The sequence below is a fragment of the Hypanus sabinus genome, chromosome 3, assembly GCF_030144855.1.
Source record: "Hypanus sabinus isolate sHypSab1 chromosome 3, sHypSab1.hap1, whole genome shotgun sequence".
Taxonomy (NCBI): Eukaryota; Metazoa; Chordata; class Chondrichthyes; order Myliobatiformes; family Dasyatidae; genus Hypanus; species Hypanus sabinus.
Genome location: NC_082708.1, coordinates 155,290,088 through 155,315,766, shown reverse-complemented (window position 1 = coordinate 155,315,766; position 25,679 = coordinate 155,290,088). Strand labels below are relative to the sequence as shown.

The following is a 25,679-nucleotide window of genomic DNA, read 5'->3' as shown; positions in this document are numbered from 1 at the left end:
CTGATACTGTGGGAGAAGCTAAACTTGCCTTGTCTTTATCTCCTACCAGTATAAGGGGGAAATACTGCCTTGCTGAGAACCATTGATTGAGACACAAAATTTTTCCTCTCAATTATAACGTTTGATTAGTTTTAAAATCTTTTATTCTCTGCATTTTCCACAATCAAGAAAGCAAGACATTAAAACACATTGTTTTGATCCAGTAGCTGTCGAGCTCCCTCATTACTGTTGTGAGAGTTTGCACAGCTGCAGAGGCTTTGGCCAGAACGTGTACGGTGTGCTGCCCAATGATCATGTCTCAGATAAGAAACTTTCATTGTATTAGGGTATTAGTCAGGATACATGGATTTGAGAGATTACTGACATTTGGCTTGAATTCTCTGAAATGTAGAGTTCTGGGGACAATTTAGCTGGTATCATTACTGCTTTGAAGGGAATTGAGAGGACAGCCATGAGTAATAACAAGCATAGAGTTATAATACAGGTTGTCCATAATTTCACTTCAATAAACAGGTGAGAGACTACACACATGATGCTGAGAGAACCCACTGATAGCCTCCATGGAGGGAAATGGACTGTAGAAGTTTCAAGTTGCAACCCTTCAACTGGAAAGAGAGGGGAAAGGGTGATAGCCAATATAAAACATTGAGAGGGAAGGGTAGAGCAGGAGCTGGCATGTGAAGGTAGGTCTGGGTGCGGAGGGGTGAGAAGCAGATGGAGGAGGAGTTGAGCAAGGCAACAGCTAGTGGGAGATGGAGGATCCGAAGGGCTGCAGGTAAGAACATCCGACAGGAAAGGAAAGTGAAGCATAGAGCCAAAGAAAGGAGATGGGGTTGGCATATGGGAACAGTAAGGGGAGAGAAAGAGTGGGTGAGTGTGGGGGTGGAACCATACCATCAACTTATCAACCAATGACAGTACATTTCCTTTCAAATCCTAAATGTCTGGCTTCTATTTACTATGCAGTCAAGGCAAGATTTAATAGTCATCTAGTTATCCCATACTCCTGAGCGTTATACTATCTGTGGATGGGGAAGTAATTATGCGTAGCCTTTACTCAGAAGTTTCTTGGGGATTCCATGGCAGGTTGTGATCCGTTGCATAGTTCCTCAACCTGTGTTTAATATAACCTCCAAAGCTGTCTCTATACAATTTCCTTGTAAACATGTGGATTTCTTACAGATGCTCCTGTCTCCTCCTTCACCCAAGGTTGTATTAGGAGGTAAGTGGACTCAAATTACACCTTATGTAGGTGTTTATCAGGAGAATCAGAGGAGAGTTGATGGGCTTGTACAAGGGAGAAGCTTGCAGGTAGGCACATGGTTGGTGCAAGTGGCCTAAGAGTTGATATAGATTTGAAAAGCTAAATGGCCTCCTTCTGTGTTGTAAGGAAAAACAGAAAGAGTTGGAAAATTTCAGACTTCCAGGATTGTTGTGCAGTTTCTAAGAACCAAGTATTAAGTCTTCTGATAACATGAGTTGCACCTCATATTCCACCTTGGTGGTCTCCTGACGGTATGAACATTGACTTCTCTAACTTAGAGTAATCTTTCCCCTCCTCATTTTTTCCTTATTTCATCAGTCCCTTGACCTCTTCTCTTTCCGTCCCTCCCCTCTCAATCTGCTCACCATCCACACATTCCTCCCTCCAGTTCTTCTCCTCACCTTCTTCCTTTTGTTGCATGTTTCACTGTCCTCTGCTAACATCTTCTTCAGCCCTTTGTCACTTCCTCTAAACATGTCCCACCTTCTTACATCTTTCTCACTCTCCTCGATCCCTCACCTGTTTATCACTCTCCTTACCTGGATCGACCCATCCCCTGCCGGCTCTTGCTTAACGACTTCCGTCCATCTTTTTATACTGGCTATCTCCCCTCTTTCCTCTAGTCTTGGTGAAGGGTCTCAACTTGAAATTTTATCTTCCTTCATAGATGCTGCCTCTGGCTTTTTGTGTGTTGCTTAATGACAATTATTATAGAACTTTCAAATTAAAAATTGCAAAAATATATTTCCTTTAATTTTTGTTGATATTTGCTCGGCTGTGAGATAAAAAAGATGGAAGCTGGAGTGAGGCTGAAATGGAAGTTAGGATAGAGGGGGTAAATGGAACAGAGTTTGACCAGATAGGGAAGTTGCAGTCGGATGAATTTTCTCAGACAATAAGCAAATTTGATGGAAGTTGGCAGTGTAGAATGTTCTCATTAACATAGTTTGTAAACATCACGAGAAATCAATAAGAGTAACTAAATAGACAATCACTTTCCTCTCTGCACTTTGCCATGAGATGTCTGCTGGCCAATAAAGTTACTGGGGAAAGATAATAGCATCTGAAGGAGAAACCCTGTCTGATAAGTGGACATTCAGTAGTGATACACTTTTAAGTTTCAGTCAGTTCATTTTTACTGGTCTTCTCAAAGTAACTAATTTGGTAAGAGTTCTCCATCCCTGTCTGGGATATTAACAATTTGTTTTAAGTAATACCCGTTTGGCCAAATGCCTTTTCATGGGGGTGCCAGATTCCTAAACTGCAAAAGATTTGGCCCAAACCAGTCCTAGTAACCTCTGGTAAATACACGTACTGTGATTACCTGTGTTCAAATGATCTCACTCAACTGTGGAAAGAGCAGTGTGACACCACTCTTTAGTAAATGCTAAGGGTGGGAGAAAGAGAGATATAGTACATAGACCAAGGAACAATATAGAACAGGACCAACCCCTTCAGCCCACAGAGTCTGTGCTGAACAATGCCCAATTGAACAAATGATGACCATATCCCTCCATTCTCTGCATTGTCATTGGCCAATCTAAAAGCTTCTTAAACACCACTATTGTATCTGCGTCCACCACTACGCCTGGTAGTCCAGGCATCCAGAAACTACTTAAAAACAGTCTTGTTCTGCACATATACACATATACACCACACAGGTCATGCAATGTTCTCACTGCTGCCATCAGGAAGGTGGTACATGAGCCTCAGGACTCACAGCACCAGGTTCAGAAGGGTTATTGCCCCTCAGCCCTTGAACCAATGGGGATAACTTCACTCACCCCATCGCTGAACAGTTCCCATAACTTATGGACTCACTTTCAGGAGCTCTTCATTTCACGTTCTTGATTTTATTGCTTATTTATTAATATTAATTCTTTACTTTGTATTTGCACAGTTTGTTGTCTTTTGCACACTGGTTTTTTTGTCTGCTCCCTTAGGTGCAGTCTTTCATTGATCCTGTTATGGTTCTAGAATTTTTTGAGTATGCCCACAAGAAAATGAATCTCAGGGTTGTATATCCTGATATACAGAATGTGTATTTCAATAATAAATTTACTTTGAACTTTAAACTTTCTCCCTCTTATCTTAAAGATAAGCCCTCTAGTACTTGACATCTCTACCTGAGGAAAAAGATTCTGACTATCTCATGTCTGACTGTTTCAGTCTCTCACAATTTTATAATCTTCCATGCCTAAGCCTCTGATGCACCAGAGAAACCAATCCAAGTCTGGCCAACCTCCAGCTCATGCCCTCTAATCTAAGCAGCATTCAGGTGAACATCTTATGCAACTTCTCCAAACCCACATCCTTCTTGTAATGTGGTGACCAGAAATGCACACAACATTTCCTTAACTAGAAGCACAATCAGGACTTTTTGGCATATACTTTTAAGTATAATGTTTACATAAAGGTCAGCATGCAAGCATCTCACAGACTTCTGTTTTCACAGAGATATCTCTGAGCAAACATGTAAGTAACGAAGGGTACCAAAGTTCATCTCACTGATCTCCGGAATAGCACTTAATGAGGTCATAGGCACCTTCACATTGGTGAGAACTGGCCACTCAGTGTGCACAGCAGACAGCAATGACTGCATTATTATACAATTCAACCAGTCCATATTCAATGAAACCATTCAGAAGAGTGAAATAATACACTTAATCGGTGACAGCCTGCCTCCTTAGTTCAGTATAGTCATTATATCTTCTTTTAAATGAACGTTGACAAATCGTGACTATGTTTGTACTCAAGAGGATGTGATATGCTCTCTTTTCACCTGTCAACACTATCTCCCAAATTAGGTAGCACCAAGAACAGTTAAGTGAGATAATTCACAGGCAACATTTGTATTTACAGAGGAATAAGCCAATGATTTTGCTGAGGTTTTGATCTGAAAAAAATATAGATCACAATTAGTAATCTTTAATCTGACTGCAGACAATGCAATAGTACATTTTATAATTACAGACTGAAATGACTCATGTTTATTTTCTTTAAAGTTCATAACCAATTTTCTTTACTATAGCTGATCAAAAAATGACAGTGTCTCTTTAAAACATATGCAGTGGGTAAACCCAAACAGACAAAACAAACAGCAGAACTCGGGCAACAAGTAGTTTTGCCAAGGAACTATATGAATGGGATGGAGCTACACTGCTGTGACATATTCACTGGGCTAACAAAAGGAGACCTGTAACTCAAACAACAAATCTCCAGCATACACTCTAAGGCTAGAGGGCAGAATAGGAGCGCTCAGCAGGGTAGCACCGCCAATCATCTTGCACAGGGATTGTAAAAGAGAACTCTCTTTCTATTTATATCCATTGGATTTCATGGCAGCATTTCGACTTTGCATGAGTTAACACGAATTATTAGTGAGAATGGGGACTCGGAGGCTTTTTACATATTCATGTCTTTCTGGATGAAAAGATAATTATATTATCTAATGCTACTTGGCAAAACTTTGGTCGAATTTTGCTTTACTTCTGCCCATATTTGAACAGTTACCTCATTTATGAAGATCCAGTGACAGTCAAAAGCCACTAGATTGGAGTCAACGACCTGTAAAGTGGAAAAGGATTATTCTGAGACTCATATAATCAATCAATACAAATGTCATTTGATACAGTCAGTCGGACCAGCAAGGGTAACTAGGGCACCTCAGCACTTTACCGCTCCAACAAATTTCTAACCTTTTTTCCCTTCTATTCTTTCCTTCAAAGAATTTATCTAAAAATACCCTCTTTTATTCATTAACTGTTAAAAGACAAGACACTTTTCAGTGGCTTGACAGTTTTTAAAGTCTCTTACGCGGGCAATGCTATTCTTCAGACTCTACAGTGAAGGCACTCTAACACTGTCAGATGCTGGATGGAAACCGTTTTATTCCTACAATTTTGGACAACATTGAAATAAAAATAGGGCAACATTCCAAACAGGAACATTCCTGACAATCACTTGGGCCATTCTCTGCCTGAATACATGCACACAACGCTGATAGTAAGAAGATGGATGCTAGTGAATGAGTATTCTATATTTCTTCTGCTTTTAAATCTCAATTATCTTGCACAGTTATTTAATCTATTGTAGTGGCGCTACCAAAGGAACACACAGAGGCAGAGAGAGCTGAACTCGGAATGGTTTTACTGATTAAAACTCGCGCGTTTAAAACCCCCTTCCCATGGGTCCCTGCGAACAGCAGGGCGGACGTGACGTCAGACCATCCCCGGAAAGTCTGCCCTGAGCAGGTCGTGCATCTGCTCGCAGCTTCCAATGGTGTTTCGAGCCCTGTGTGTGTGGACCGCCACACCATATTACTTAAACATTTGGGGGTTATGGTATAGCTACTGAGTGAGTACACAGAGTGCTCAACCACTGAATCTGGGCGAAAGCATGAATTCTATCACGGCAGCTGATGAACTTAATTTCAAATAATTTTAAATAAGACCACAATGCCATAAAATATAGGAGCAGAATTAGGACTTTCAGCCCATCAATTCTGCTCTATGATTCAGTCAGGCTTTGTTATTCCTCAATCCTGTTCTCCCGTGTACTTCTTGTACCCCTTTTATCCCTCCAATTAACTCTGTCTACACTTCTTGCTGCCTCAGAGAAACCAGCCAACAGGATCAAAGACCCCACTCACCCCAGACATTCATTCTTCTCTCCCCTCTCATTGGGCAGAAGAAACAAATGCTTGAAAGTACAAACCACCTGGCTGAAGGTCAGTTTTGGTCCTGCTGTTATAAAACTATTGAATGATCCACTTGTACAATGTGATAGGCCCTAGACCTCACCCTTTACTTTGTCATGGCCCTTGTCCCTTGTTATCTGCCAGTATTGCTCTTTCTAAGGAACCGCAGCGCGACATTCTGCGTAATGTTAGTGTTTTTATGTTGTACCACCTCAATGTACTGGCTGTGATGAAATTATCTGTATGGTGGGATATATAAAAAAAGATCTGAACTGTATCTCTGTACATGTGACAATAATAAAACAATTTTCTAATGTACCAGTCAAGAACCCATCATTTTCTGCCTTATACAGCCAATGACTTGGCACCACAGCCCACTGTGACAACAAACTCCAGTGGCTCACCAGCTTTTGGCTGAATAAATTCCTCCCCATCTTAATTTTAAAGGGACATCCTTTTATTCTGATGTTGTATCTTGGATCCTTATTCTCTCCACTCCACACTAGCAGGACTTCCTGCATTCAATACGTTGCAATGAGATTCCCCCGCACCTTTCTGAACCCCAGTGAGTCCAGGCCCAGAGCTATAAAATACTTCTCATACATTAAGCCTTTCATTGATGTGATCATTCTTGTGAAGTGAACCTTCTCTGAATCTTCTCCAGGGCCAGCATATTCTTCCTATAGTACAGGGCCCAACATTGTTCACAATATTCCAAATCCAGTCTTAATTCCAAACAAAATTAGAAAGGAATCATTGATGTAATCTAATGCCACTTCAATGAATAACATTTCCTGTCCTTATCCAGTATGGCCTTTATGTGACTTTCTACCCACTAATGCTGTTAGTTATGAACTGCTACTTGAGCTCAGGCATAATTCACGTAGGGCAACAAATGCTGGTCTAGCCAATAATTTCTACACCCATGAAGGAATAAATGACAGAATGCTGAGCGTTAACAATGGATTCTTTTTGGGAGATAGCTGTGCATATAATGTGGCAATGGTGATGACGTTCCAAACATAAAGCTTTTGCATTGTTCTGAAATCCTTTTGAATTACAGACTTTCAACATGATCTGTTTAAAATATCTGAAGCTCAGTGCCTGCAAACTTCTCTCATTATTGCTTAAAGCAGGAAAATTACTAAGAATTTACAACATGAGAAAAAGGCCAACCATAGGCAAATGGGCTACTTTGATAGATATCATGGTCTGCATACACTAGCTGGGCAGAAGGAACTGTTTCTATTGTGTATAGCTCTATGACTCTTTATTACTTCAGGACTTGAAAAGAGGCCATTTGTCCCAACTATGGTGCATGACAGTGTTGATCATTTTTATCCATTCACTTCATCACAACCATCATTTTCCCCATATAACTGCTCTTTTCCTTTCCTTTTACAGGTTTGAATCATCTGGTGTCACCCAAGATCTCTCAAAATTTCATATGCAATGATACCTGCTCCTCTGTTTAATATCACTCTAATCCTCATTCAGTGTCCCATCTGATACCCATATCCCTTAATATATTTTAATACCTCACAATGCATACTGAGGTAATTTAAATTTGTTAAATAAATCTGGAACTGAAGAGATAGTAGCTGTAATAAGAATAGAGAATGTAGAACATTACAGCATAGGAACAGGCCCTTTGGCCCATGATGTCGTGGCAAACTTATTAAACAAGTAATTAAATGCCTATCTAAACTAATTCTTTCTGCCTACACAATGCCCATATCTCTCTATTCTCTGCACATCACTTGCCTACCTTAAAGCTTTTTAAACACCTCTTTCATATTTGCTTTCACCATCACCACTGGCAGTGCATTCCAAGCACCCACCAACCTTTGTGTAAAACAGTTGGGTTGTCTTTGAACTCACCCTTTCTCACCTTAAATGCATGCCCTCAACCATTGCATTACAGTGTTTGACTCTGGGGAAAAAGATGGTAATCCATTATGAAAAAAACTATTTGGTTCAGTGATAGAAGGAACCTTGATATGCTTGCCATGTCAGACCTAAATTTGACTTAGTCTCTTCAGTTCAGGAATAATTGGGGATGGACAGTAAATGCTGCCATTGTCAGCATTGTCTATATAGTGTCAATAATTAAAAAAAAAACTTTATGTTTTCCTTAGGGCAATATTTACAAAGATTCGTAAGCCTCTGAAAGCCAACAGAGGAAATAGTTGAGACAGAATTAATAACATTTAGCTGAAACTTGGAAATGAACTTGGGTGGGAAATGTTTAGCAGAATAAGGATTAAATGCCGGCAAGTTGGTCAAACTGGAATGGACATCTTGGTGAGCATGGATGAGTTGCGCTGAAGGGCAGCTCATGCAGTTTTCATGCAGTATTACTCTTTGGCTCCAAATAAAATAGGTTCTCCACTGCTCCATCTGAGTGATCAAACTGATATCCTGACACTGTGCCTCCATTTCTAGACTCTCCAGTTTTGAAGTTACGAGGAATGTTGACGAGGATAAGGCAGTGGATGTAGTCTATATGGACTTCAGCAAAGCCTTTGACAAAGTTCCACATGGAAGGTTAGTTAAGAAGGTTCAGTCGTAGGTATTAATGCTGGAGTAATAAAATGGATTCAACAGTGGCTAGATGGGAGATGCCAGAGAGTAGTGGTGGATAATTGTTTATCGGGATGGAGGCCGGTGACTAGCGGGGTGCCTCAGGGATCTGTTTTGGGCCCAATGTTGTTTGTAATATACATAAATGATCTGGATGATGGGGTGGTAAATTGGATTAGTAAGTATGCCGATGATCCTAAGGTAGGAGGTGTTGTGGATAATGAGGTGGGTTTTCAAAACTTGCAGGGAGATTTATGCCGGTTAGAAGAATGGGCTGAACGTTGGCTGATGGAGTTTAATGCTGAGAAGTGTGAGGTTCTACATTTTGGCAGGAATAATCCAAATAGAACATACAGAGTAAATGGTAGGGCATTGAGGAATGCAGTGGAACAGAGAGATCTAGGAATAACAGTGCATAGTTCCCTGAAGGTAGAGTCTCATGTAGATAGGATGGTGAAGAAGGCTTTTGGAACGCTGGCCTTTATAAATCAGAGCATTGAGTACAGAAGTTGGGATGTAATGTTAAAATTGTACAAGGCATTGGTAAGGCCAAATTTGGAAAATTGTGTACAGTTCTGGTCACCAAATTATAGGAAAGATATCAATAAATTAGAGAGAGTGCAGAGACGATTTACTAGGATGTTACCTGGGTTTCAGCACTTAAGTTACAGAGAAAGGTTGAACAAGTTAGGTCTCTATTCATTGGAGCATAGAAGGTTGAGGGGGGATTTGATCGAGGTATTTAAAATTTTGAGAGGGATAGATAGAGTTGACGTGAATAGGCTGTTTCCATTGAGAGTAGGGGAGATTCAAACAAGAGGACATGATTTGAGAGTTATGGGGCAAAAGTTTAAGGGAAACACGAGGGGGTATTTCTTTACTCAGAGAGTGATAGCTGTGTGGAATAAGCTTTCTGTAGAAGTAGTAGAGGCCAGTTCAGTTGTGTCATTTAAGGTAAAATTGGATAGGTATATGGACAGGAAAGGAGTGGAGGGTTATGGGCTGAGTGCGGGTAGGTGGGACTAGGTGAGATTAAGAGTTCGGCACTGACTAGGAGGGCCGAGATGACCTGTTTCTGTGCTGTGATTGTTATATGGTTGTATGGTTATAATATTAAGCCGATTGAAATGCAAGATATCATACTACATATTGCATGTGAAGGCTCCAACACAGTGCCACTCAGTGACTCCATTGTCTCAAATCAATCAGCTTTCAGGTGCATAGCACTGGGTTCTGAGGAAACACTGCAGTTTCTGTTATACAGTCTTTGTGGCTCAGCTCTCCTGCCTCATGAGCAGGAAACATTATTACTTTCTTGACCTGCTTGTCAATATAAGACTACATTTTGATTTTAACTGATTTATTTGATTTTCTGCAATAGTGAATTCTGATTCTATGTTTAAAAATTGCATTTCTAGCAAAACAATTAATCATCACCTTTTTTAAAGTCAACTGGAATTTTGTCCGAGATTTGGAAATATAGAGTATTTGTTGTAGTCCGGATCGGTTCCCCTTTAAATTTAGTTAGGTTGCGATCCGGACCATTGACTCCTTGTTCCCGTCTAATTCTGTTTCACACGTCCTTTGAGCTTGGCAATCAAGGTAATCTACCCTTGACCCGAACCCGCAGCTTATAAGCCCCTGGCTTTAGCCGTTCGGGGCGAGAGTGTTAAGAAGCCCTTGCAAGTCACCACCGCCGCTACAACAAGCCAGAATGATCCAGCCCACATCGGAGTACCAGCAATTCACCTTCCGTCACCAGAGTGGGTCCAGGCAAGGTCAATCTACCAGGGGTGAGTGGAAGGCGGAGTCCTGACTCAGCGTTAATGCCCCTTGTCTATGTCTACCCCCGAAGAAGAGCCCCAGCTCAGTGCCTGAGCTGAAGACGGAGTCCCGGCTTGATGTCATGCCCAGTGTCTGTGTCTACCCTTTGAAGAAGTCCCAGCTTGGTGCCTGAGTGGAAGGCGGAGTCCTGACTCGACATTCCTACCCGTTGCCTCCGTTGGGCAGGTCCGGCCAGATTGCCGCTGCCCGGCGGGGGTTCCCCGCTTTCTACCCATTGCTCCCCAAGGGCCATGTCGGTTCCAGTCCCCAGCGTCCAAGTCCAAGGTCCATGGCTGTCCATGCTCCCCCTGTCCGAGTCCAAGGTCCGCAGCTGTCCATGTTCCCTCTGTCCAAGTCCAAGTCCATATTCCCTGTTTCCCAGATCTGCAGTGATCCAAGTCCCTAGACCCCTAGTCAGAGGTTCATGTTTTCTCTTTGTCCTCGATTTCCCGATCTTCTGTGTAGCGAGTAATAAATGCTACTTTATTGTACTTAAGAAAGATGTGGTTGTGTCCTGTGTGTGGGTCCTCTCCCAGCACCCTTGTCCCCACCTCATCACAGTATTTGGCCCAATGCATCACGGGTAAACCAGAGAGCACATCTACATGAAATGCTGTTTCAGGGAAGCAGCATCCATCATCAGAAATCTTCATCACCCAAGCCATGCTCTCTTCTCGCTGCTGCCATCAGGCAGAAGTTCCAGGAGCCTCAGGACTCACACAACCAGGTTCTAGAACCATCAGGCTTTTGGACAACAGGGGATAAATATACTCACTTGCCCAGCCATTGAGATATTCCTACCAACCAATTATCTCACTTTAAGGACTATTTATCTTGGTATTTCATGTTCTCATTATTTATTGCTATTCATTTTTATCTGCATTTTCAGAATTTGTTGTCTATTGCACTCTGGTTTTCCTTTCCATTGATACTGTTATAGTTACCAGTCTATGGATTTACTGAGTATGGCCACAGGAAAATGGATCTAAGGGTTGTATGTGGTGACATATATGCACTCAGGTAATAGAATTTACTTTGAACTTTAAAGTGTTTGTTCTGTTTTTAATTCAGCCAGAGCTTGGCTGATTAACAGAAGGCTCATTGAACATGCCTTTGACCTTAGCATCAGTTTCCTAGACTAACTTCTGATTCCCTTAACATCCACATGTGCCTTGAACATATTTATGATGAGTCTGCTCAGCCTTTGAGTAAAGGACGCAAAAGATTCACAACTGTGTGAAGATATTTCTTATCATGTTCTCAGTGGCTGCTCCTCACTTTTGGGACTTTTACCTGTGGTTCCAGATTCCATACCCAGGGGAATATCTTCCTTTCATCTCCCCCTTTTCATCTGTGCAAGTATTCTGTAGACAGTTCAATGAGATCAATTTTTGTTATTCTAAACTCAAGTATATAGGGGCCAAGTCCACTTAATCTCTGCAATCGCCTTCTCTCCGCTAGTAGACACTGTTGCGAGTGGAAATCCTTTGTTCCTTTATCCCAAATGTACTTATTGAGACCATAAGGTATAGGAGCAGAATTAGGCCATTTGGCTCATCAAGCCTGCTCTGCCATTTCATCATGGCTGATCTATTTACCCTCTCTGCCCCAATCTCCTGCTTTCTCCCTATATCCGTTCATACACTGACTATTCAAGAATCTATCAACCTCTGCCTTAAGATATACCCAATAACTTGGCCTCCACAGCTGCCTGTAACAGCAAATTCCACGGATTCACCACTCCCTGGCCAAAGAAATTCCTTCACATTTCCATTCTAAAAGGAACTCACCTCTATTCTGAGGTTGTGTCCTCTGGCCTTGGACTCCCCTACCACAGGAAACATCCTCTCCACAGGCACTCTATTGAGGCTCTTCAATATTTGATAGTTTTCAATGAGGTCACCACTCATTCTTCTCAATTCCAGTGAGTAGCAGCCCAGAGCCATCAAATGCTCCTCATATGACCAGTCTTTCAATCCCAGAATAATTTCCATGAACTTCCTTTGAACTCTCTTCAATGTCAGCACATACTTTTTGAGATAACAGAACTGAAATTGCTCACAAAACTCCAAGTGAAGCTTCACTAGTGCTTCACAAAGCCTCAACAAACATCCTTGCTTTTAAATTCAAAATGAATATGAGCATCGTATTTGCCTTCTGCAACACTGACTCAACCTCTAAATTAAACTTTGGGAAAACTGCATGAGGACTCCCAAGTCCCTTTGCAGTTCAGATTTTTAAATCTTCTCTCCAGTTAGAAAATAGCCTATGCTTTAATTTCTTCTACCAAAGTGCATGATGATACATTTCCCAACACTGTATTCCATCTGCAACTTTTTTGTCCATTCTTCTAATCTGTCTCAGTCCTTCTGTAGACTCTATACTTCTTCAAAGCTACCTGCCCCGCCACCTGTCTTTGTATTGTACGCAAAATTAGACCCAAAGCCATCAATTCTGTAATCCAAGCTATTGACATATAATGGGGGAAAAAATGGTCCCAACACAGACCCCTGTGGAACAGCACTAGACATTGGCAGCTCCTTTCATTCCCACTCTTTGTCTCTTGCCATCAGCCAATGTTTTATCCATGTTAGTTTATCTTATGTAGTACCATAGGGTTTTAACTTGTTAAGTAGCCTCATGTTTGGCACTTTGTCAAAGGCCTTCTGAAAACCCCAGTGCACAACATCCACCAATTTTCCTTTGTCTATCCAACTTTTTATTTCCTCAAAGAATTCCAATCGAGTTGTCTGTCAAGATTTTCCCTTGAGAAAACCATGCTGACTATGACCAATTTTGTCATGTGCCTCCAAGTACCCCAAAACCTCATCCTTAACAATTGACTCCAACATCCTTCCAACCACAGAGCTCAATGTAACTGGCCTATACTTTCTTCCCTCTTTTTCTTCTTGAAGACTGGAGTGACATTTGCAAATTTCCAGACCTCTGGAACCATGCCATAATAAACTGATTCTTGAAAGTTCATTACAATCTATTTAGCCACCTCTTTCAGAATCCTGGGGAGTATAATCATCTGAATCAGGTGCTTTATCTACATTAAGGCTTTTCAGTTTCCTAAGAACCTTCTCCCTAGTAATGGCAACTTCACACACTTCTGCCCTGACACTCTCAAAACTTTGGCATATTGCCACTGTGTTCCAAAGTGAAAACTGTTGCAAAATACTTCTTCAGTTCATCCGCCATTTCCTTTTCCCCATTATTCCCTCTCTAGCATCCTTTTCCATTGGTCCAGTATATTCTCTTACCTTTCTTTTATACTTTATATGTCTAAAGAAATTTTTGGTATCCTCTTTAATAATATTGGCTACCTTACCTTTCTATTCCATATTTATCTTCTTAATGACCTTTTAGTTGCCTTCTGCTGGTTTTTAAAAGCTTCCCAATCCTTTAGCTTCCCACTAATTTTCCTCCATTATATGCTGTCTCTTTTGTTTTTATGATGTTTTTGACATCCCTTGTCAGCCACGTTTGTATCATCCTGTCTTTGGAAAACTTCTTTCTATTTGGAATGTATGATCCTGCAACTTCCGAATTGCACCCAGAAATTCCAGCCATTGCTGCTCTGTTGTCATCCCTGCCAATGTTCTTTTTAGTCAATTTTGGTCAGCTCCTCTCCCATGCCTCTGTAATTCCCTTTACTTACTGTAATACAGATATATTTGACTTTAGCTTCCCCTTCTCAAGTTACAGGTCAATTTTGATCATATTATGATCATTTTCTCCTCAGGTTTCCTTTACCTTAAGCTTTCTAATCAATTCCAGTTCCTTGCGCAATTCCCAATCCAGAAATAGCTGCTCTCCTAGTGGGCTCACCCATGAGCTGCACTAAAAAGCCATCTTATAGGCATTCTGCAAATTCCCCTTCTTAGTATCCAGCACCAAGCTGTTTTCCCCAGTCTACTTGCATATTGAAATCCGCCATGAATATTGAAACATAGTCCTTTTGGCATTCATCTTCTGTCTCCCATTGTAAATTGTAAACCACAACGTCACCATTGTTTGCGTGTATATAACTCCCATTAGGGTCTTTTTATCCTTGCAGTTCCTTGGCTCTACCCACAATGATTCTACCCTATGTCATCTCTTCCTAATGATTTGATTTCATTTTTTGTTTACCAACAGAGACATATTACCCCCTCTGTCTACCTGACTGTTGTTTTGATACAGTGTGTATCCTTGAATGTTAAGCTCCCAGCTATAATATTCTTCCAGCCACAATTCTGTGATGCCCACAAAGTCACTCATGCCAATTTGCAACTGTGCTAAAAGTTCATCTACCTTATTCCATATACTACATGCATTCAAATATAACACCTTCAGGTCTCTATTTATCCTTCTTGATTTTTAATTGCCTTCTCCTTAGCAAAGGCATTAAGATCCCTCAACAGTACCACACAGTAGTTGATTTCAAATGTTACCTACTCCCTATGAAGGTAGATTTAAAAAAAATTACTATTTGTTCCTTTCCAGAGAACAGATGGATTTGTACTTACAACCGGGAATACTGGAGAAGAGGATGCTAATGTAACATGTTAGCAGTGAAGAGATTAAGTGGACTCGCCCTTACATTTTAGACAAGGTTGAAAGCTGAATTTAATTAACTATGATTGAATTTGAACTCACATTATTGTCTTTCAGAGCTTCTGAATTGTGGCTAGTAATATTGTCAATGAACTATCGTTCCTTCTCCGTTAAGTAGATGGCAGTGTACAAAACACTGGACTTTGCTGTTAACCTGGCAATGTTTTATACTGGGGCCATGGGGCTAATTATAATGGCTGAGAACTTGTCTTCCTAAAGCTATTTCTCAATTACAACATTTGGCATCTTTGAGAAAAGATAATTATTGTTTCTGTTTTACCCAACCGACTAGCTGCTCAGTGAAGAGGGTGACAAAGCACAATTAGAAGTAAATGATCCTTCAGGTCTGAGAGAGAGACAAGACTTTTTCCCAGGGTGATAACAGCCTACCAGAAGAGCTGCACTCTACTGTGTATATTCTACAATAATGTCATGTATAATGTGACTGGATTTCAATTTTCAACAGACTCAAATGGTTCACTGTTCCTCGGAGCTGATCTTAATCACTTTTATCCTTTTTAAGTACTTTAGTAGGCCAAATCCTACTGGAGCAGAACATCCCTCAGTGTCCACTATTCATTAGGCTTTTTCCTGCAGCTTTTAACTTAAGTATAGTACCTTCTTTTTCTGGATTGGTATCACATTATCATATGAATAACAGGGTACTTATACTATTAATAAAGAGATCTTACTTTCTCTGAAGGGTACAATGACCAATTAACCTGCAAGTCTACAAGTTCTCAAATAACTGGGTAGAGGACTGTGTGCAGCCAATTAATGATAGATCACCTGCCATGTTCTGGCGATTTACTGTACCTCACACTGTGTATCATGCCGAAGCATGCTGACCAGTGTTGGTATTGATATGAATTGTTTTACTTCAAGTTCAAGTTTGTTGTCCATAAGACCATAAGACAAAGGAGCAGAAGTCGGGCATTTGGCCCATCGAGTCTGCTCTGCCATTTCATCATGAGCTGATCCAATCTCCCCTTTAGTCCATTCCCCCGCCTTCTCACCATAACCTTTGATGCCTTGACTACTCAGATAACTATCAATCTCTGCCTTAAATACACCCAGTGACTTGGCCTCCACTGCTGCCCGTGGCAACAAATTCCACAGATTCACCACCCTCTGGCTAAAAAAATTTTTTTGCATCTCTGTTCTGAATGGGCACCCTGCAATCCTCAAGTCATGTCCTCTCGTACTAGACTCCCCCACCATGGGAAACAACTTTGCTACATCCACTCTGTCCATGCCTTTCAACATTCAAAATGTTTCTAAGATGTTCCCTCTCATTCTTCTAAACTCCAAGGAGTACAGTCCAAGAGTGATCAAACGTTCCTCATAAGTTAACCCTCCCATTCCCAAAATCATTCTAGCGAATCTTCTCTGAACCTTCTCCAATGTCAGCACATCCTTTCTTAAATAAGGAGCCCAAAACTGCACATGGTATTCCAAGTGAGGTCTTACCAGTACCTTACAGAGCCTCAACATCACTCCCTGCTCCTATACTCTATTCCTCTAGAAATGAATGTCAACATTGCATTTGCCTTCTTCACCACCGACTCAACCTGGAGGTTAACCTTAAGGGTATCCTGTACGAGGACTCCCAAGTCCCGTTGCATCTCAGAACTTTGAATTCTCTTCCCACTTAAATAATAGTTTGCCCGTTTATTTCTTCTACCAAAGTGCATGACCGTACACTTTCCAACATTGTATTTCATTTGCCACTTCTTTGCCCATTCCCCCAATCTATCCAAGTCTCTCTGCAGACTCTGTTTCCTCAGCACTACCGGCCCCTCCACCTATCTTTGTATCATCAGCAAACTTAGCCACAAAGCCATCTATTCCATAATCGAAATCGTTGATATACAATGTAAAAAGAAGTGGCCCAAACACGGACCCCTGTGGAACACCACTGGTAACCGGCAGCCAACCAAAATGGGCTCCCTTTATTCCCACTCTCTGTTTCCTGCCAGTCAACTAACACCCTATCCATGTATGTAACTTTCCCATAATTCCATGGGCTCTTATCTTGTTTAGCAGCCTCAAGTGCGTCATGGGTATTGTCATGGGTATATATACGCAGGCTTTTTGTAGCAACAACATAGTGTATTACAAATCTGACAAACAAAAATTTACATGAATGTAAATTTGCATAAAATATGCTAATTTACTTACATGACAAAATGAGCAAAAAATTAGTGCAAATGGAGGGAAATACAGTCTGAGGTAGAAAGAGTGCTTTTCAGGTAAGCAAGAAAATGATAGCAGAGGGGAAGAAGCTGTCATTAAACTTTAAAGTGTGTGTCTTCAGACTTCCATACCTCCTATCTATGGCAGCAAGCTGAAGATGGTATGGTCCAGATGGTGGGGATCACTGATAAAGGACACTGCCTTTTTCCGATGCCCTCGATGCTAGGGAGAGCTCTACCCATGATGGAATTGGCTGAGTCCACTTCTCTCTGTAGCCTCTTGCATTTCTGTGCATTGGACTTTCCATTCCGTTTTACGAGGTAGCAGGAACATTCTACGGATGTTTTTGACCCTATGTTTCATAATTACCAATAGCCTTAAATTCTATCACTTCCCCTTGCATTGTTGAGAAATCTGAACTTCCTGTGCATGTAATTGTCTATGCAAAAGTCATAGTCATAGAATCATAGAGCATTATTGTGCAGAAGCAGACCCTTTGGACTATCTAGTCCATGATGAATTATTATTCTGCCTAGTTCCATCGACCTGCACCTGGATAGTAGACCTCCATATCCCTCTCATCCATGTATTTATCCAAACATCTCCTAAATAGTGAAATCAAAACCACATCCACCATATCTGCTGACAGCTCCTTTCACACTCCTTGTAGCTTCTCCTGGCTGTCAAGGCCACTACTCTTTGATACTATCATATTCATGAATCAAGTAGAGAGTTTTGAACTTTCAGTTTTCCACAAGCTACCCAGAAAGATCTACCCACTAAACTCATCACAGGTTTAGAAGATCCATTCATTTCAACGGAGAGGAATGGCTGCATAAGAGAAAGGGAAATTTTAAATGATTTAATTGGGAATTTAAATATGTTTAATTGATTAAGTTGTTTTCTAATGTTCCTGTGTTTTAATTTTTAAGCCCATTTTTAGAGTAATCTAATTGTAATCTAATTAGTAATCTAATTTATAATTCCCATTATAAGTTTGGGAATGGAAGAAATCAGAAGAGGGAGAATGTAGATAGTAGAGTGGAAAAAAGCAATGAGGTAAAGAACCAGCAATAACAGCCATCCTTTGTTCTTCCTCTTTCTATTGTGCAGAAGATAAAAAGGGTTAAAATATGCATCATTACGCTCAAGAACAGCTTCTATCTTGAAATAGCTGTTATGCCTCTTGAGTAAATCCCTTGTTTGTTAATGATGAATTCTTAACCTCAAAATCTTCCTCATCATGGCTCTTGTACCTTATTGTCTACCTGCACTGCACTTTCCCTGTAACTGTAACACTATATTCTGCATCTGTTATATCTTTTCCATTTACATAGCTAAATCTATTTAAGCATTGAAATGTTTTGCAATGGATGGCTTACAAAACCAAGTTTTACACCATATCTCAGAAAATATGACAATAACAGACCAGTACCAATACTAATACTTCCATGAAATGAACAGGAATTAACTGCAAGGTGGCAATTCTAACCTGGTCCAAATCTAGAGTGAAAGACTTAAATGTACAGAAGTCTGTAATCAGAAAATTGCATTGAAACAATTTGCCTTACAGAAACAACAGAACTTGGTGAAGTGTTTATTGCTGATCAAGTAAGTTGGTGATCAGTTCTTTGTCAAGATAATCCTTAAGTTGTGAGATGCGCAATGATTCACTCATGCTTTCAGGAGCTTCCTTGTCCCTGCAGTGATCAAGGGCACATCAAGTACATTAAGTCTTCATGATCAGTTGTTCTATTACTCTGGAACTGATACACATGAGCTTGGCTGCATTTACTGGGAATGCTGGCAGTCCCTCCCAGAACCTTCTCTTGAACATATGGTTAATCCTGTTTGCCATGAAGTGGTTTTTATGTGATGCTCAGTGCAAGAGTGTAGTGAAATATTCATTGTGTGTGTAGCCGGAGATGGAATTGGGATTAAGGTCAGGGTCAGAAATATGTGACTTATGTATTTCAACTCATTTTGACAAGCTGAAATTTACATTAATGTCATTACATCCATTGAAGGATAGTCAGCTGTAAATGACTGCACCCTTCGAGACATTGTCAACAGTCAGCGTGGTAGGTGTCTGCAACTGCATCCTTTGTGACTAATGATGACAGTGTAAATGATACAGTACCCTTCACCACATCAAAACCTAGGATAGAAACAGTAATACTGAAAAAATTCACTGCTGAATAATTGGGCACCAATCCAAATCAGCAGACACTGGAGGTGAAAGGAATTGGTTTTGATGCATGCCTCTGAGGAAGAGGGAAGACACAGAGGCATGCTGGATGGAATTCCAGACCCGTAGAACCTTGTCACCTGGAGCAATGGTTGCTATTGGTGCAGCAAAGGAACCCAGTGTAGAAGGTGACTGAAGCTAGTTGCAGAAGTAGGGAGTGCCATTCCAGCCACCTTTCTATGGAGACCACAGATTACATTTTGAACAAGGGAGGAGGATTCTCTAACTTCTGGTAGTTTCACCTGCTCCTCCTTTTTCTATTCTCCATTCTGGCTTCCCCTTATCTCTTCTCCTTACCTGCCTGACACTTCCGTCTGGTGCCCCTCCTCCTTCCCTTTCTGCCACGGTTACCTCTCCTCTCCTATTAGATTCCTTCTTCTTCAGCACTTTAATTTTTACACCTATCACTTCCTAGTTTTTCACTTTATACCTCCTCCACCATGTTGCTACCTTCCCTCTAACCTGGTTTCACCTATTACCTTCTGGCTTGGATTCTCTCTCCACCCCCAACACCTTATTCTGGTTTCTTTCCCCTTCATTTCCATGGATCCTGCCTGACCTGCTGTGTTCCTCCAGCATTTGTGTGCGTTATGGAGGAAGATGCAGACTGATTTTATTATTTGATCTGGTTATGAGCCAAGTTGAGCACCAGGCGTGACGGGACTAATGTGTCTGTTCCAAATGGGACCATGATTCTCTTCAACATTCCCGCTGGAAATTTTAATTCTGCTTTTCCTCATTTTGCCAACTTCTCAATTCATACCCTCTCTTTCCGCTCCCTCTGAGATGTGTAATCAACTTTACTTCAGGATTTACTGCTACAACTACGGCTATACAATTTGTTTTGGTATTTGTTATATTTCTGTGTCCATCCCTTTCATACTGCTCTCTTTGTGATTTGTAACAGCAAAAGGAGCTATACCAAAGTACCCTGTTGGACTCTAATGGTATTCTTATTAATACCATCCAGTTATATCTCACTCTGATACAGCTGGTTTCAGCTTTATATTTGGAATCACTGACACCAGGAACTGATCATATGCAAGAAATAGGGGACTTAGTTGCCAAAGGATTGGGTGCAGATTCTGAATCTGATGCTATCTTATCAAATTCCCCACTTCCTTTTCTCTATTCCCTTGCTCACTGTCATCTCTTATCAGATTCCTTCTTCTTTTGCTCTTTCCCTCTTATGCCTATCTCCTCACATCTTCTCACATCTTTCCTCTTCTCCCACCCACACATCTTCCGGGATACACCTCTATTCTGCCAACTTGTAATCCTTCATCTCCGCTTACCTTCATATTCTGCACCCTTCCTTTTCAGTCTTGATGAAGGCCCTTGATCTGAAACATTGACTAAGAGTTGACTGTTTATTTCCCTCCATAGATGCTGCTAAGTGCCCCCAACATTTTGTGTTTTTATCAATTTGGCCACACTGTTGTAAAGTATTAGAGAATCATTGAGTTGGTTCATGCTAGCCATTCATACTAAACCCAGTTTTATTCTCCCCATAATCTTATCAACTCCTCCCAGCTGCTACGGCTTACCTGCACACTAGAGTAACCTATAATGGCTGGTTAACCAACCAATCCACAAGTATTTTGAAGACTAGAAACCCAAGTAGTCACATGGAGTATGCACAGATGGCTCATGAACAGTACTGGAGATCAGAGTTGAATAGAGATGATAGGAGCTCTGACCAGCTACAGCACTCTACCCCCATAAATAACACATATCATGGCAAAGGAGCAAAAGATAATAAGAGACACAGTAAGTGGAATACACTGCCAAAGCTGTAGTGCGGCTGACTCTGAGAGTCATCGCCTTGTCGTGGTGGAGAGCCTTAGGAGTTCTTGAGATCCCGTAAGTGATGACATCTGGCATTTAGCTCCTGCCGAAGATCAAGGGAGAGGTTCCAGACAGAGAACGATCCGACCAAGACCTCAATGGTGGAGTTAGTAGAAGTTGACACATCACAATGTCAGTTAAGGCAGAGGATGGCTGCAGCAGTGAAGGGCCTCCAGTTGTCTTGTACTCCATGCCACTGCAGCCTGACCACAATCTGTCCAGGACCATGTGGTGGTTGCCCGTGCATCACTCTCCCCATGTTAAACAAAGTCATGCACAGGCATTCTTCTTGAAAGGAATCCACTGATTACCCCTTAGGAGAGCATCATACTCGATTCGAATGATTGTACTACCAGTGAGGCTGATTCTACTGCATCCTAGGGAGTAGAATAAAGAGTCATAGAGCTATACAGTGTGCAAACAGGTCCTTTTTGCCAACACATCCCTGTTGGCCAAGTTGCCAAACTGTGCTAATCCCATTTACCTGGAACTATAACATCCCAAAGATGTTTCCTATTCTTTTACCTGTCCAAGAGTCTTTTAAATGATGTATGTAAGGAATACATTAATAACAACATTAATACATTCCTTATAAATGCATTAATTACATTAATTTTGTAATTGCTAAAAGGATAGAATTTACAGGGGCATGGAGAGAGAATGAGGGAGACGCACTAGCTTTTACATAATCTCAGGACACTTCTCAGTGGTAATTTTTGTATGATTTCCATGCTGTCCTGTGATTCTTCTGGGAGATGATCTGTGTGTTATCACTGAAAGTCTACACTCTACATGTTACATCAGATTCTATTCATTTCCAAGAAGCATTTCTTTATCAGCTATTTACCTCAGAGATTAAACTGAAGGTAGTTTTGATTGAAGACTCTTATCAGGTAAATTGAATTGTTTCCAGCCATGTTATAGTCAACACACTCGGTGGCAAATTCAGAATGATCAATCTTAGTAAGCATATTTTTCTTAGCAGTTCATTTGGGTTTTTTCAGGTGAAGACAATGGTTAGCCACCGATTCAAGGTGGATTTTCTCAGAATTACCATAACGAAACAACTGCACTTAATGTTCTCCGAGGGCTGAGCTCACACTTGCAATTTCTGTTGGGGAGATGAATGGTGTGCTGTAAATCTCCTGTCACCTGGAAGATGTGAGCTCTTTCTCTTTTTAATATTGCACTATTCATGAAGAAATTTTGAAACATCATAGTATAACAACAGGTTAGTCCTGAAATCCATGCCTGGTTGGTGGCTGTGAAGTGATGTTAGTGGTTTGTTCTTTGTCACTGAAATACACTGCAGTGAAGACACCAGATAATGGGTGACCAGTCAAGGATGAATATCGGGAAATGGAGTCCCTAAAGTAGTCTTACATTAAGTTCGATGCTGACTGACAACTCCTGCAGCACCGCTGGTTCCAAACTCTATCGGTGTCAGCTCTCCCTTTGGATTCATCAGCTGTGTGGAGGGGAGTACACTGCTATATAGGCAACAGCTTGCTCTTCATATTGTACTGCCCTGGTTTGCGTGTCACATAGAAAGCTGGGATGCAACATTCATAGTCAAGTCTGACCAACGGAGGTCCTCAGACTCTGATTGAGATAAGTCTGTACTCTGCCTCTAGTGCACTAGTCATAAGCAATAAATGGAAGTACAGATATATCATTATGTTTTCAGGGAAGCATAGGATTAATATTGAAAGAGAGAATCCTCACAGATTTATATTTGAGGTTATGTGATATCATAGAATTATAGAAGATGAGAGCACTGTAGGACTATCTTATCCCTGCATCCAAAAGAGGAGCTCAGATCAATCCAAATTCCTATCTGTTGGTTCACAGCCTTTTAAGTTCTCACCCTTGTATTTTTCAATGTGCTGAAAGTTTCTGCCTCCACCACCCTTCACAAGAGTTAAGAACAACAAATAAAATGCTGGAGGAACTTAGAAGGTTAGACCTGTGAAAGGAAATAATATAGCCAATTGGTGCAAATGAAGATTCTCAACCCAAAACATTGAATGTTCATTTCCCTGTATGCCCTAACTCAGGAGATGTAAAGAGCATCATTTCTTAGGCATTCATTTTTTATTCTTCTTGGTTACCACTTTCTGTTGATGTTCCTCAGTGGGGCTCTGAGCTCCTTTAGGCTTCCAAGCCCTTAACCTTTGTACATAAAAAAAACACCCCTTAACCTATATCTTTCATCACTCAAAAATCATTCATCTCACAGTTAGCAGTGTGAATCCATCTGCTACCATTTTGTCTACACAATTGATTTCTTGCTGTTGATTGCAGCAACTGCAGTTTCATGTAGCTTTTAAAAGAGTTAGTTCTAGTTCCTCATCACTCAAAGAATGGAATAATATTCTTTTCTCAACTCCTTTCTAAATCTCCTACCAATTAACTTCATCCTAAGTGTTCTAGTAACTAACTTCTTTGCTTTGGGAAATAAGTCTTATACACACCGATTAAATCACTCCTCAATTTCAGAGCCAACTTCTCTACATTTCTTAAATCCTGGTAAATCTCTGTATCAGCGCCGTCAGATCATTTGTGTAGTATGGTAATCAGAAGTGTTCTAAATATTTGAGCTGTAGCCTATTTACTGTTTTACATAATTTGGTGGACATTTATAGATATTTTAAAGGAGTTAATAAATTGGTGGAAAAGAAGAAACTTTCTGGTGATGCACAAGAGAAAGAAGGTGTGTGGATGGAAGTCAGATTCCAATGTAGCAAGCACAAACTAAACTTATGCACTCTAATTTCTCGAATGAGATTTGAACCCATAACATTCCTTTGCAAAGAGGTGTGCCGTGCACAATCATAATCGATTGAAAACAGAGGTGGGAGCACGGAGGAACATCAGGAAATCTCCAGGAAGACCTTCTTGGTTGCTGCTGCTGCTGTGAGGTCTGGGACTCTGTTGGGAAGAACAGGCCCCCAGTCCTCGGGGTCGCGCTGCCAATGGCCATTGGCGGGGCCGTCTTAATACGCTCGGCAGGGGATGATGCTCGGAGAAGCTGTGCCGGAGGGGATGGTCGTCAGCTCGGAGGTTCGACGGACTCAGAGTCTGCTGCGATCAGGTCACTTTCGGTGTGTGCTGTGTCTGCGAGGCTGAGTAAGGAAGTCCATAGCGGGGGTATACCCTTCTGCCGCCGGCGTGGGATGGCAAGTCTGTTGGGACCCTGGGGACTTGTGGAAACTGTGTGGTGATTTCTTTTGAACTTATAGTCTTTCAACATCTTTGGACTATTTTTACTGTGCCCATGGTCTGTTTTTTTTTATCAATTATGCTATTGTTTGCACTGTTGTAACTATATGTTGTAACTATGTGATTACTTGTAGCTTTAGTTTTTGGTCTTGTTTTGTCTGGTGGATTTAGAGCTCCTTTCCGGGGAATGCACTAAGACGGTAGTGTGATATTAACACGCAGCAGCCTCTCCGGACTCTGGATTGGGGATTGCCAAACGTTATGTGGATTTTCTGGTGTAGTCTGTTTTGTCATATGCTTTTGTGATATCATTCTGGAGGAACGTTGTCTCATTTTTTTTTAACTGCATTGCATTTGTGGTTTCTAAATGACAAATAAACTGAATTTGAATCTGAATCTATTGGTAAGAATGTTGCCCATTCAGACAAGCAGAAGTTAGTATTATACTTGGAATCAGTTTGATCTGTTTGAGCATGTACACTCAGTTGCCACTTTATTAGGCACTTCTGTGCATCTTGCTAATGAAAAAAATGAATCAGCCAATCATGTTGCAATAACTAAATGACTGAAGTATGCAGAGATGGTTGAGGTTCAGTTGTTCTTCAGACCAAACATTAGAATGAGAAAGAAATGTGATCTAAATGGCTTTGACCATGGAATGATTGTTGGTGCCAGACAGGTGGTTTGGGTATCTCAGAAAATGTTGATCTCCTGGGATTTTCATGCACAACAGTCTTTAGAGTTTACAGAGAATGATGCAGAAAGCAAACAAACATATCTAGTGAGTGGCAATTCTGTGGGCAAAGTTGCCTTGTTCATGAGAAAGGTCAGAGGAGAATGGCCAGACTAGTTCACACTGACAGGAAGGTGACAGTAACTCAAATAACCATGTGTTACAGCAGTGGTGTGCAGAAGAGCATCTCTGAATGCACAACATGTCGAACCTTGAACTGGAAGGCTTACCACAGTAGAAGACAATGAATATACATTCAGTTGCCATTTTATTAATTACGAAGGTGAATCACAGTGAAGAGTAGTCATGGTATGGACAGGAAGCAGCTGCAAGTCAAAGCTCTCTAGTGTTTGACTAGAGAGAGGCATGGAAGCCTCAGTGCATTGTCTTCATTAAGATTTAATCTCTTCTCTGGCTACCTAAACTATTTGTTTAGAAGGAGTATTCCACATTTGTCATG

The 25,679-nt window shown here is 41.0% G+C and overlaps 1 protein-coding gene across 1 annotated transcript in view; it reads right to left on the bottom strand.

The window, feature by feature from the left end:
• Nucleotides 1–25,679, bottom strand: part of grid2 (glutamate receptor, ionotropic, delta 2) — a 1,097,559-nt gene that overhangs the window by 288,021 nt on the left and 783,859 nt on the right. The window contains exon 5 of the mRNA XM_059963403.1: nucleotides 4,778–4,831. Coding sequence (XP_059819386.1) covers nucleotides 4,778–4,831 — 54 coding nt within the window. The remainder of the gene's footprint in view (nucleotides 1–4,777; nucleotides 4,832–25,679) is intronic.